The sequence below is a fragment of the Triturus cristatus genome, chromosome 6 (genome assembly GCF_964204655.1).
Source record: "Triturus cristatus chromosome 6, aTriCri1.1, whole genome shotgun sequence".
NCBI classification, from domain to species: Eukaryota; Metazoa; Chordata; class Amphibia; order Caudata; family Salamandridae; genus Triturus; species Triturus cristatus.
The window spans coordinates 235,143,054-235,158,090 of NC_140589.1; the positions used below are offsets into that span (position 1 = coordinate 235,143,054).

General features: G+C 44.9%; 1 protein-coding gene across 1 annotated transcript in view; it reads left to right on the top strand.

Annotated features, from left to right (window-relative positions):
* The window catches only part of SF3B6 (splicing factor 3b subunit 6), a 48,487-nt gene that overhangs the window by 20,017 nt on the left and 13,433 nt on the right, over positions 1 to 15,037 (top strand). The window contains exon 2 of the mRNA XM_085610596.1: positions 1,737 to 1,855. Coding sequence (XP_085466722.1) covers positions 1,737 to 1,855 — 119 coding nt within the window. The remainder of the gene's footprint in view (positions 1 to 1,736; positions 1,856 to 15,037) is intronic.

Consider the following 15,037-nt stretch of genomic DNA (forward strand, 5'->3'; position numbering starts at 1 on the left):
AGAGAAGCAAGTCACACCGTGTATGTGTGTGTGTGTGTGTTGGGTAGTAGCTGGTAGGGAGTCATGACATCCATTACGGGATGGCACACACAAAACAAGCATTGGCATAGCCAATAGGTCTCGCTTTTGGGACCTTATAAGTGTTTAGCCATGCAACAGTTGATGTTGTTGCCCAAAGGATATTGTGCTGCATAACTAAATACTTGTAAGGTCCCAAAAGCGAGACCTATTGGCTATACCAATGCTTGTTTTTAATCCAACCGTAATTTAATCTTACCCATTTAGACTACTGATCCCTTCTCTCGAGGCAAGTTATTGGCTGTTTGAATTGGTGCATTTGGTATAACGGTGGATCTGGTCAATGAATCTTGCTCTCTAGCTATGAAACCATTGTAGCTGTGTGAAGGAAACCTTGCCAGTGATGTCCCCAATCATGCTGTCTTGCCAGTAGCATGTCAGAATTCATTATTTAAATGTTTTAGCACACACTAATTGTTTGAGATGTGCAGGGGGTTTTGGTATTTATCTGTAGCAGACCTTGAAAAATCATAAAAATGTCACTTGACTTGCAGGTCGAATAACTTGAATAATCTACTCGACCTAACTGTAATGTACTTGACCCGTGAACTGGTCTCAAATTCTGTGATCATTGGCATATATTTTATTTTACAAAGTTCAGTTTTTCTTCATTCTCGCATACGAGTGCACCTTCAAATATGTAAGTTCAGCATTTCTGCTGTACAAAACAAGTCTACAAAACAAAACTCTTTTTTGTTTGGTTAAATAGACTAAACGTTTGCTCCATGTGTAAAATAGAATCTAGCCCACATATAGGGCACATATGATCTCTGACTTGCCTCTCAGGTTAATAATGGCATTGCCACGGGGCAGGAGAGTTTCTCAGTTCATGTTTAAACACTCACTGTGGTAGCGCACAGACAGTAAATTGCCAAGAAATGGCTAAAAACCTTGCAGCTTTACTGATAAAACGATCGTGTAATAATCTGTGAAAATTGGTTTTCATTAAACATATTTATCATTTGCACAATACCAAGTAAAGTGTTATAATTTGTTTTTCATCCTATTAAAATATTTTTTGATCACACAGAAGTACAAAAATATGGGCTTTCACAACTACTGAAATATATTTTGAAATGTTTGTACCGTTGACTTATTAGTTATTGTGTGTTAGGAAAAACCTGATACAGCCTTCAATTTCACACTTCCTACTGCAGGTCAGATAGTTCACATTACAAAATCCTGGAACTATGCAATCGGAGAAGGGACAGTAACTGTAAACTGACTTCTGACCTCTGTCTCTGAACACAGAAAATGTGACAGGATAAAACAAGATTTTAGGCATCTTTATTGCTCCTTCACTTTTTGACTGAACAGAAAACCTGTTCTTTGTCAACTTGACAGAATAGGCGAATAGGTCTTAAATGTAACTTAACCTAATACAATCTAGGCGAGTAGTTTTTTCAAAGCCTATGTAGACATGGGACCGTAATCGAAATGGACCCCTTTGAGCCATTACCTTTTAATCTAATTTGTTAACAATTATCATGTTATGTAATTTACTAAACTGGCATGTTAAGAAGCCTTTCTCTTTTTAAAAAGCTTTCATTTTACAAATGTTTACGTTTGGAAAATCAAGATTTTCGAGACTGCAGTAATGAAACTCCCAAGTGTCTAAAGATGTACACATTACAGTAGTTTCTTTTTTTCCCACCTAGATTCGCTTGCCCCCTGAAGTTAATCGGATCTTGTACATTAGGAATTTGCCTTACAAAATCACTGGAGAAGAAATGTATGATATCTTTGGGAAGTACGGACCTATTCGACAAATCCGAGTGTAAGTGTCAATTGTCATGGTATTTGACTGCACGAGTAATAATGATATGTGTCAAACAGGACGCCCTCCCTAAAAAGTCAAGGGTAAAAACAGGGACCCGGTTCTAATGTAACTCCACCTTCTTGGACGTCCCCATATGTTATGATATAACTTTTTGTTTTAGTAACTGAGAAATGTGTGTATTTGAAATTTGATCACTCCAAGAGTTCTTCAATATAGTTGGTAGTGCTTTACAGTGACTAGTACTTGTGTGTATCTCCATGCATTAAACACATTAAAATAGTAACTCAATTGCATTGGGTGAAGAGGTCATTTGGATTGTTGCGGCAGATTGTTTACTCTACAGGGAAGCTCTGTTTGGAAAGTGGGGGTAATTGGCATATGATGGGAGGAGAGAGTAGCAGCCTCTGAGGGGTCGAGAAGGACAAGAGGCAGACATTTTGGCGGATCATGATTGATGGGTGAGGAGAGGTAATGTGGACAACAAAAGACGATGGAAAAGGTGGTTAATTTGGGGGGTGGGCGGGAGAACTCCTGTGGGGGAGAGTCAAATAAGAAATAAGATTTGGGTTTGGAAAGGAAAGTGTGATGAGGATGAGCATTAAGAGGCGGCCTGTGAGGGGGATGAGACACTGAATCCAACAAGAAGAATGCCCCGAAAAAGAGGGAATACGTAGATGTTAAAGTAATTTTACTTATTTTCTAGAAAAAATAAAATGCCACCACCTTCAAACCCGGGCCTAGCGGCACATGTTTGATTGCTTGAAAAAAAATCTGTTGGTTGACAGGCTCACAATATCTAAAGATACCCATGGTGAATCAGGATTATTTGGTACAGACCGTTTTTAGGTCTGGCCTAGAGACATTTCGTTATTTTGCCAGCCTATTGTTTTCTCAAGAAAATTATACATCCTATTTAGTAATAGTACTTACAGAAAGCAGCTCTGGGTCAGCCTCCTTCAGCCATTGGTCCGCTAGTGTGCCATGGAGATGCTGGCTCAGCACATAGGGCAAATTACAGTGGATCGGCCACTGGCTTTCTGAGGAGTTTCGGTGGCAATTTGGTCAGTCCACCTCACAGCCATTTGTTGATGGAGATCATGTTGAGTGACAGCATTGAGCCTGAATACTTGTTGTTACGCATCAGGAGTATGCATGGCTTTAAGTGGGTCGGATAAACCAGTGGTTTTGACCCAGTTATTGAAATGGGTCCCTCTCAGACCCTACATGCATGTCCTTAACTTTACGGGCAAATACACTAATCTATTTCTGAACAATGACTGCAAAAACCATTAAGGTAACCCATGTCACCAATTTAGTTCCCGTTTATTTCACGTTGTACTTAATCTTGCATTCCACGAGTGTTGGCTATTTCCAGAATTTTGAGTTTCAGTATTTTTTTGGTGTTGCATATTATTCTTGTATAGTGCATTGAATTGGGTTGCCTTCAGGTGTAACAGGTCACAAGTGAGCTCTGAGGTTGAGTCTAAAGGCAGTGCGAGTTTCTCACAGTGTGTGTCAAAAAGGTGTTCAGAATTGATGGACATTCAATCCTTTTCTCTACAGTGCAATAGCCATGTATCCCAGTTGCAACTGTGTTCTATCCACAGGTACAGTTTGCTAAAATATTCGCATGGCAAAATTAAAACCAAATGCAGCACTTACTGATTAGGTGTTTAGAGGGGTGGGGTGGTGATAAGTGAAGGAGATGTGAGGAAGTGCGTTCAGGAGAGATTTAAAGCGGGGTGCTGAAGAGGAAAGAGATGAGGTGTAAAATAATTAGATAGACGTGATGTTGAGGAAAAAAAGGTCGTACATGTCTAACATAAAGTGAACATAAGGGGAGTGATTGAGTCACTTACCTGAAGACCACTACCTCTTCCACAGATTGTATAATGTTAAATTCAGCGGCTCACAATTTCAAGTTGAAACACTTTCAGTTTTAATTATTAATTACAAAATCATTATTACTCATTTATCTTAAACACCTAATAACCACTGACAAAGCCAATAGTCCTGGCTGATTTTAGAAGTATGTCCGTTATTGTGTTCTATATTTAGCTGCAATAACAGAAAGCTCAGAGAGCCAGCAAATTACTTGTTGGGTGGCACACTATGGAGATTGCAGAAATGTAGTTTACATTTGTGTGTTTATGCCACACCCTTATTTACACAGACCGCGCCCCTTTTAAATACCACATCCACCCACTTTCTCTCATCCCACTTCAAGCTCGGGGGACACAAGAGGCACATGTGCCCCTCCCCCCCCTTTACAGCACACAAATTGGTAAATGCACTAGGTTTTGCCTAGGGGATTAATAATAAGAGGTGTGGGAGCAGTGTAGGAGTGCAGGGAGAATGATGTTCTCTGTGCAGGGTGCATAAATGAAGGTTGATAAGTGCCAGGGGAAAAGGGGAAAATGCCTCAATGCATGCTGATTGATCTGTATTCAGTGCAGAATGATAATAGTGTGAGTGTAGAGGGTGAGAAATGTTACTCTGTACAAGGTAAGAGGTATGCAAGTATAGGGGTAGCAGTATGTCAATAGTATAAGTGCATGATGAGCAATTTGAGTTTACGGTGAGAGGATAGTTTATTGCTGGAGTCCTATGTAACCCAGGAGACCGCTCTGCTGTGTAACCGCTGAGCCTGTTAACTATGTGAAACCCAAAGTAAAGTTATCCGAGACCTGTGCATGTTTTCTCTGCGCAACTTGGGAGATAGCTGTGCTGACATAGAGGAGTGACGCTGCAACGGAAGAACTGGTGTTCTCTTACTTCGTATATTTAATTTTTTTTATTTACATTTTTTTTTTATTTACCCATAAAACCAGTTACTGTACATCGATTCATTACTATATACAAAGTAAGGCAGAGCATTAATTAATAGAGCGTATATACACAAAGGCTCTTATAAATATTGAAATCAGGCTTTAAAAGTAGCTTATAAATATTATAAACATTATTAATACAGTATAAAACATACATTGGGTAATAATCAAATAGGTAGGGCTAAGTAATATCAGCTCATGAGTACATATGTTCCCTTGGTAAATCCTAGTTTGACACATCCCATATTTCTCCACTTCTTCTCCTATCCGGGCATCCCACGGTCTTCCTCCACCTTGCAATGGGTAACCAAATTGCTCGCCCAAGTTTTCTAGTCTCCCTGCCCCTGCATGCATATAAAGCAAATCCCCAGGAGGCGCGCTAGCCACATTTGAAATGGGGGGGGGGGGGGGGGGTCAGTATCCTTCCACCTTGCTGCTATCAGTATCCTAAAGACAGCTGTAGAAATAAATACAAAATATTTCTCTGTGGTTTCCAGACCGATGCGGCTATCATAGCCCATAAGCATCAGGGTAGGGATTAGGTTAACGTCCTAGCAGCCCCTCCCAGAAGTTTACCATTTCATTCTTTAAAGGGAGCAGCCTAACACAATCGTAAAACGTGCACTATCGTTGAGGGCCCTTCCCCACATCTTGGGCAGCTATCGTCCGCTTTCTTGCCCCAGCTAAAGAGTTTAGCAGGGGTGAAATACAGATTGAACAGGGTCTTATAATCTTGTGCCTTAAGATTTGTTGAGTGAAAGGTTTTACCCGCTAATAGCAGAGCCATGTACACATCCACATCAGGATCATTCAGTTTCCCAGCCCAATTAGTTTCGGTTTCCTCCAGATCGTCCTGGATGCTTCCTGGCAATATACTATAGATATTCTTTATACTCTTACCCCTCCGTGCAGTTAACTCCAGTACCGGTATTTTCCCCCCCGGAAATACTTCTGGTCTTCAACTGGCATAAAAATCTCGAATTTGTACATATTTAAAATATTGTCTGATCGGAATCCAATACTCCTGTTGTAGGGTATCGAAGGGGCGTAGCTGGCCTGAATCATATAAATCTCCTATCGTTGTTAAGCCTAATTGTTCCCAGTGCCTTCCCATGGTATCCTAAAAGGGGTGCGGAAAAACATGCGATCACCACAAGGGGGTGTAGTAGTTAATTTTTGGGATTGTCATAGCTTTACGCTCCTTGGTCCCTACTTCCCAGGCACTATGCATGACCTTAGATCACACCTTCCTGTAATAGCTTGACTCCGCCTGGTGTAATAGCAGCCCCAAAGCTTCCTTCCCTACAATAAGTTCATATATTGTTGGAGTCCTGCCATTTCTTACCTCCTCTATCTCTTTACTTATAGCCGAGCAAAATAAAATCGATATCTGATGTAGAAGACTCGCCCAATGATAAAATATAATATTAGGGAATTCAAGCCCACCCTTTTCCTGCGGGAGTGTCCGATACTTTAAAGAGCGTCTGACTTTTCCATATTGCCAGGTAAAATTTGAAAACACGGCTTGCAGTGTTTTAAAAATGTCTACATCTATCGTGAGCATAATAGAGCGAAACTGCCGTGGCCTCCCTAATTGCGTCTGCCGGGTATGTGGCTAGAATAGCTATATCGCCTGCATAAGCCAGGACCTTGATTTCGAAGCCTGTAGAGATAATTTGTTTAATGACCTGACTTCCTACATTTTTTTTCTATCAGAGGGTTTATATATAAGGCAAGTAGAATAGTGGAGCAGGGGCATCCCTGTCTTGTCCCCTATTGATATAAAAATGTTATCTAGTTGCCCCCATAGATACCTCCAGGCCACCCGATCAAACGCTTTTTCAGCGTCGAGGAGGATCATGGCCAATGTTATAGCCCGCCTAATGTGATCGGTCGTCCCATTCCCGGGGGATAAACCCGTGCTGCCAGGGCGAGACCAGGTGGACAGTGACCCTCCCTAATCTGGTAGCCAATACTTTGAAGTATAATTTTGTGCCTGTGTTGATCAGTGATATGGACCTGTAGGAGAATGGATTATCTGATAGTTTGCCTTTCTTAGGAAAGATGATGATGTCTGGCTCCTTCCAGGATTCAGGTACTTGCCCATTATGTTGTATCCCTAAAACAGATCCACTAGTAAGGGAGCAATCACTGTTTGTATTTGCTTATAAATTTAATGGGGAATGCTATCGGGGCCAGCGGCCTAACCTGATGGTAACTCACGTAGTGCTGTTAATACCTCCTCTAGTGAGAGGTCCCTCTCTAGCTCCTCCTTAGCCTGGCTATCCAGTAGGGGCCCCAGTTCAGTTTCTGTTATTTTGAGTGCGGCTTCCTGTGTTGCCCCTTCGCCTTCTTTATAAAGAAGCTGATAGTTCTCCTGGAATACCCCAAGAATGTCATTAATCTCTGCATATGTTTGATCATCTTTCCTTATGGCGGATATGTGATTCTTAACATTTTTCTGCTTGTTGTGTAGCTCTCGCAGTTTCCCAACTTGTTCCCCGGTCTCGTATACTTTGCTTTGTTGCGTCTGATATACTTCGGCCAATTTCTGCGTGAGCCAGCTGTTTAATTCAGCTTTAAGGGAAATGATTTGTAGTTGGAGATCTGCTGCTTCCTGTCTCTGATTTATTAAGGTTGTATGATCTTCTGCCCCGGCCAGCTCAGCTAGTAACCGTTCGTTCTCTAGCAGACACTCTTTCCTTTTACGTTCTACAAAGATAATTTTCTCGCCCCTTAGGGCAGCTTTGAAAGTATCCCAAACTATATTACGGCTAGCACTATTATCTATTAATATCTAGGAATTCCTGAGCCCAATTCTTTATATGTTCTATATAAGGCTTATTAACTAGGAGCCTCTTGTCAAATGTCCACTTATTGCATGTTTTATTGGGTGTATCAGCATCTGTGCATCTATATCCAGTATTAGCGGATTGTGATCAGAGATCACTTTCGGCAGCTCTTTAATCCCCACTTTATTAGCAAGGCTTATTGAAGTGAGAGAGTAATCAAGTCTAGTATACTTTTTATGGGGACAAGAGTAATAAGTATGCCCTCAGTTATTGGGTTTTTTGCTCCCCCAGATGTCAATCAAGCCATGGCTACTAATAAGGGATGTCCGTGCTCTATGTACTCTGGGCTTCTGCCCTAGATAGCTTCGATTTCTACCCAGTTCGGCTCATATATTAAGACTGCCACAAATAATTAGAGGACAGGGCCAGGTTGCCAGTTCTATCTCAAGATCCTCAAAGAACTCATGATCATTTTGGTTTGAGCTGTATATTGCGCACATGGTATACCCTAACTTAAGCTTGACCACTGCCCATCGCCCAAATGCGTCCGTTGCTTCACGCTTAGCTTCCCCCCATAGCAACCTTTGCGAAAATCGCAACTCCCTGAATATTGGAGGTCTGGGATGTACAGGCCAGCATATTATACCCTCCCATAGTCTTCCGATTCCTTTTCACCCAGGGAATATGCGTCTCTTGTTCACACACGACATCCAAAGTTTTCAATCTAAAAAACTCGGCCACTCTTTGCCCTTTATTCTGATCATTGAAACCACCCACATTTATTGTACAACATAATGATTCTTCAATACCCTTCAGTTCATCTCTGGGTAAACATTGTATTAAATCCCCCCCCCCCCCCCCCCCCCCTTCTCCCTTAGTATTCAAAGCCATGTGAAAATGAAAGTGTCACAAGTGTTCACTTTCAGCACAAGAAAGGTGTATTAAAGGTGACTTTGGGTCTCCTATGAGGCCTGCAAAGAGCTTTGCTCCCATTACCAGCAGTATTCTAGCAGCGTGTTAAGAACCGCCAAAGGAAAATGAACGAGCATTGGCATAGCCAATAGGTCTCGCCTTTGGGACCTTATAAGTGTTTAGGTATCCAGCGCAATATCCTTTGTGCAACTACATCAACTGTTGCTTGGCTAAACACTTATCAGGTCACAAAGGCGAGACTTATTGGCTAGGCCAGTGCTTGTTGTTTAAGTTATGACTCAAGTTGTTTACTTGCATTTCATTTTTTAAATACAGGCTTTTTTCATTTTAAAGGTAATTATTATTTTTTTTTTTTTTTTTACAGACATGAAAAACATCCACACAAAAAATCAAACCGCTTCTCATTTGAGCCAACTTTATTGGCCAAAAATTGCTTTTTTTTAAATGGAAGCATGAATGCCGTTTCCCACAAAAATCTTACATATTTATCATTCTTTGACTCCTGCTTTCCTTACAGAAACAGGACTTCCGAAGTAATATGTGACACGCTCTGGCCATAGTTTATAGATACTCGCCAGACTGACGGATAGCAGTGACTTTGTGGTCGTGTATTTAAACCATCTGACCAGTGGCATGGCGCAGGTTGGACCCCCATGTAAGTGCACAATGCCATGCCTAGTGGGGTGCGCCTCAGGTCCATACCTCACAGCTTCAGTACAAAAATATTTGTGGCACTCAGGTCTTCAATCTGCGGCAGAAACTCCAACCGACAGCGCAGCGGCCTCGCCGCCTGGATTTGATCAATTTGCCGTCAGATGTGGAACAGTCTGTTCTGCTGACTCGCACAGACCGGGTTTTATGATGGTGGAAACTGGCGCACGCTTAATGCCCATCATCAGTTCCGTCCAAAGCAGGTTTCTGTCCACGAGTTATATTCGCAGCCCCTTTTCTCTGCTGCCTCTCGTGACATAGGGTTGTCCGCGCTGCTGATGAAACATTGCTTCCAGAACTCATTTCGAGTAAAACGGATTGCTTCCACATTTCGGGTACAATGAATTGATTAAATGTTTCGGGTTAAATTCATTGCTTCCACGCTTATTCAGTAAAATGTTGCTAATTACTAACAACGTTTTTAAGATGGTGGTTCTTTGAATCGCCTGCCTTTTTTTATTTAGAATGTGTAAATTGGTTGCGTAAGGCCTCTGCTCCAAAACACAGGGACGCCTTTAAATGCACAGATGTTCTGAGCTAAGGACTCGGAGCAGAAGCCCTCAGAAATGTGTTGAACATATCATTTGTTAACCCGTTCCAGACTGGGGCGTCTCAAGTTCTGGCATCGGGGTATTGGAATGCCTTTGAGGGATGGGTGCGCACTCACCAAGAATGACCTTTTATTTAGAAATGACCCCGTGTACGCGCCCCACAACTTTAGCCTACAATAGTTCCGGATTCTCCAGTATCCTTCGTACTTTTCTGTTGAATATAATGCAGTGGTGCGCGCGAGAGCGAGCACCAGGCCATATGTTTTGAATTATCGTGCCAGTGTCTGGACACGATAATTCAAAACATATGGTGCCGTGAGGGTAACTGCAAGCAATAGGCCACACACTCACGAGCGTGTGTGTGGTGAGCTTTTTGAAGCCCTTACAATAAGTCGCAGGGCAGCGCATGCGTGCTGCTAGGCGAGACCTAAAAAGGAATATTTTATCATAGCAACCAGTGCAAAGTAAAAAAGATATTAGACTAGAAATGGAGATAAAATGATAGCGATAAATGAGAGATAAAATGATAGGGAGGATCATGGCTCAGTGGATCAAGAAGCAAACACCAGAGCCCCATATTATGAAAAATGTGCACCCGGGGTAGGGCCTACACATACGGGGGGGGACACACCTTGGATCTGATATTTGCCAGGGAAGACTCAGTGGAAGTTGTGAATGTGTCCCGGTTGGCTGGTCTGATCACTATCTGATAAAATTTGATGTGCTTAATATCAATTGCAATTATATGGTTAGGAAGGAGATAAGATGTTTTCTCAGCAGGGATTGGAAAGGCCTGCTGAGGAATATTAGCTCCTCCCCGATATTCCATCTGGAAGGTTTGTTCGATCCGGGGAAACATGTGGAGGATAATTTATATTACCTTCTGTTCACACATAAACAACTATCTTGATCGGATCGCCCCGCAGAAAATGATCAGAAGAGGTGGTAAACCCTCAGCGCCCTGGTATAACACTGCCCTGAAAAATTCAAAGCTGGGTTGTAGACAGGCTGAGCGAAAATGGAGGAATGGGTATGCGGATACAGACAAAGTTCTCTGGAAAGAGAACATTTCTAGTTACAAGAAAATAATTGCCGCTGCCAAAGTGGAGTACTTTGCTGATGTAATCTTGAAGGCCCCAAATAGCTCTAAGAGCATTTTCAAAATATTGAATGATATTGTCAATCTGGTGTGTACTAGAAATAAGGTCCTTCCCACACAGGAACTTTGTGATAGCCTAGCTGCCTTTTTTAACAATAAGGTTAGTAAAATTATTGAAGGGTTGGAAGAAAAAAACAGGGCTGATAAGACTGCTGGTCTCACACAGGATAAACCGGAAAACCCGAGAGTGATGAGGAAGGTCCCGGCTCACATCCCTGTCTTAGATCATTTTGACACACTCTCTACAGAGGTGTTTGAGCAACTCGCTGCGGGGGTTTCCTCTGGCTCATCTTTAGACCCCTTTCACATAAGGTCTGGAAAGGATCTGAATTGTTTCCTCCATTCAGACAGCTGTGTAATCAATCCCTGTTTAGTGGGATGGTTCCCTCCTGTTGGAAGCAAGCAGTTGTCTCTTCCCCCTATTGAAGAAGCCCTCACTTGACCCGGCTTGTCTTAAAAACTACAGGCCTATTTCACTCCTTCCATACCCAGTAAAGATCATTGAGCGCCATGTGAGCAGAGCACTTTCCCAGTTCCTAGAGGCAAATGATCTACTGGATGAGGTTCAGTTTGGATTGGGACAGAGACTGCTCTATTGACCGTGTTGGACGATCTTTGTTTGCGTGCAGACAAGGGTCAACATGCCATCTTGATCCTATTAGATCTGTCTGCCGCATTGGACACGGTCAATCACAATGTCCTCTTGGAGCGGTTGGAAGGAGTGGGGGTAGTCTGTCTTGCACAGAAATGGCTCCATTCATATCTATCTGATAGAAGTCAGGCCGTAGCTCTCCCCGCCCCCCCCCCCCCTCCCCTTTCGGTCCAAGTTCACCAAAATCCATCATGGTGTGCCGCAGGGTTCTGCAATAATCCCCAATCTGTTTAATGTCTACATGCGTACCCTGGTGGATATTCTTAAATCTTATGGCATAGGCATGGTAAACTATGTAGATGACACCCAGTTGATCCATCACTGGAGGGAGAACAGTCATCCTCCTTGGAGAATTTTCACGCATGTATGCAGAGTGTGGCGTGTTGGTTAAGAATTAATTCTCTGCAATTTAATGCAGACAAAACTGAAATCCTTTGCACTGAGGGTGGGAGAGTGATCCATCCTCTTCCGGTCAACTTCTGGCCTATTCCCGCAGACCCCCCCCCCCCCCCCCCCCCCCCATTGCGACCATCTAAGGCAGTCCGCAATTTGGGAGTCACATTTAATGAGAAACTGACCTTGGCAACACATGTCAACAAGATTTTGGGGACCTGTTTCTCTCTCGTAAGGATCTTGAGGAAGATTCTTCCCCGCGCCCTTTAGTAGTTAGGAGCGTGATTTTGAGCAGGTTGGATTATTGTACTTCATTATTGCTGGAATCCCCTAAATTTTTGACTGGGAGATTGCAGAGAATTCAGAATATGGCAGCCAAGTTGGCTCTGGCGCGCCCCCGTCAATCCTCCTCTACTCAGGCCCTTGCGGAGCTGCACTGGCTTCCCATAGCACAGAGGATCTATTTTAAGTCCCTTTGTGTTGTGTTTAAGGCATTGCATGGTCTGGGTCCCAAACCATTGCAGAGTAAATTCTGCTGGTATGCACCTTCCCGCTGCCTTCGATCCTCTACAGCTTACTGGGTGGAAAGTACCTCCGGTCAGCAGAGCTAAGCTGGGGGGACAAGCTTTCAGCGTTGCTGCTGCAAGACTTTGGAATAAACTGCCCCAGGAGCTGCGACAGATGAAAGATCTTTTATCTTTTCGTAAACCACTCAAAACCTGGCTTTTCCCCAGAATCTAACATCTTTCTGCTTCTACTATAATAACTGTTTCCGTCTTTTTCCCTCTTTAACGCCAGAATGCTCAATGAGTTGCAGTGCGCTCTATAAGTTCTTTTACATTACATTACAGGGGTAAATGTGTAGCATGTTGGGTGGATTTTTATGGCTAATTCATAGGCTGTGCGTCTCCAGACTTGCATGGTTAGCAGTACATATGCGCATAGCAAATATTTTAATAGTGCAGTTTCTATGAAGTTGTTCCTAACCAAGAACTTAATTTATAGCAGTGCTTTTCAGTTAGGTAAAATTATGAATTTTCCATTCAGGATATGTTTTTAGGTCTCGCCTGGCTATCGCGTAAGCGATCGCTCAGCGAGACTTATGTAGGGGCTTCAGAAAATGCTCCCAAGGCGGATCGGGTGACGGTTACGCGCACAACCACGTGCATTCCATTTGCCACCAGCTACTTCCTGCGCGTGCGCAGCCTCACGCATTCAGAGAGATTTAGTAAGGGGCACAAGACCTTAGGAATGCGGTTTATGGCCAGTGCATGTGAGGCATTCAAGCGCGAAGCTGGCATCTGGCATCGGACTTGAAAGCAGCAGACTGCTTTCGCCAGCGCGCGCTCGGCCTCACTTCCTGCATCCCCTCTTACAACAATTAACTTTCGCTATAACTCACAGCCCATATGCATGTTCCCTCCCACCCTTCCTTTGATGTCCGCTTTTCTTGTTGTTTACAAACCACGCCGCACACTGCTGCACGCCGCACACTACCGCACGCCACACACTGCTGCGCACACTGCTGCATTACACACTGCTGCACGCCTCACACTGCTACACGAAACACTGCTACACGAAACACTGCTACACGAAACACTGCTGCACGCCTCACACTGCTGCACGCCGCACACTGCTGCACGCCGCACACTGCTGCACACTGCTGCACGCCGCACACTGCTGCACGCCGCACGCCGCACACTGCTGCACGCCGCACACTGCTGCACGCCGCACACTGCTGCATGCCGCACACTGCTGCACGCCGCTACAAGAAACACTGCTGCACGCCACACACTGCTGCACGCCACACACTGCTGCATGCCACACACTGCTGCACGCCGCATAATGCTACACGAAACACTGCTGTACGCCACACACTGCTGCACGGCACACACTGCTGCACGCCGCATACTGCTACACTGCTGCACACTGCTGCATTACTCCCTGCTGCACGCCGCACACTGTTGCACGCCGCACACTGTTGCCACACACTGTTGCACGCCGCACACTGTTGCACGCCGCACACTGTTGCACGCCACACACTGCTGCATGCCCACAATGCTACACGAAACACTGCTGCACGCCACACACTGCTGCACGCCGCACACTGCTGCACACTGCTGCACGCCGCACACTGCTGCACGCCGCACACTGCTGCACGCCGCACACTGCTGCACGCCGCACACTGCTGCACGCCGCACACTGCTGCATGCCGCACACTGCTGCACGCCGCTACACGAAACACTGCTGCACGCCACACACTGCTGCACGCCGCATAATGCTACACGAAACACTGCTGTACGCCACACACTGCTGCACGGCACACACTGCTGCACGCCGCACACTGCTGCATGCCACACACTGCTGCATTACTCACTGCTGCATTCTGTGCGACACTGCTGCACGCCGCACACTGTTGCACGCCGCACACTGCTGCACGCCACACACTGCTGCACGCCCACAATGCTACACGAAACACTGCTGCACGCCACACACTGCTGCATTACTCACTGCTGCATGTTGCGCGACACTGCTGCACGCCGCACACTGCTGCACGCTGCTGCATGCCGCACACTGCTGCATGCCGCACACTGCTGCACGCCGCACACTGCTGCACGCCACACACTGCTGCACGCCGCATAATGCTGCACGCCACATAATGCTACACGAAACACTGCTGCACGCCACACACTGCTGCACGGCACACACTGCTACACTGCTGCATTACTCCCTGCTGCACGCCACACACTGCTGCAAGCCACACACTGCTGCACGCCCACAATGCTACACGAAACACTGCTGCATGCCGCACACTGCTGCATGCCACACACTGCTGCATTACTCACTGCTGCATTCTGTGCGACACTGCTGCACGCCGCACACTGCTGCACACTGCTGCACGCTGCACAATGCTACACGAAACACTGCTGCACACCACACACTGCTGCACACCACACACTGCTGCATTACTCACTGCTGCACGCCACACACTGCTGCACACTGCTGCACGCCGCTGCACGCCACACAGTGCTGCATGCCTCACACTGCTACACGAAACACTGCTGCACGCCGCACACTGCTGCACGCCGCACACTGCTGCACTCCACACACTGCTTTTATGCGAGTTTATGCTACTGACATTGTAAATGACAATGCCTTT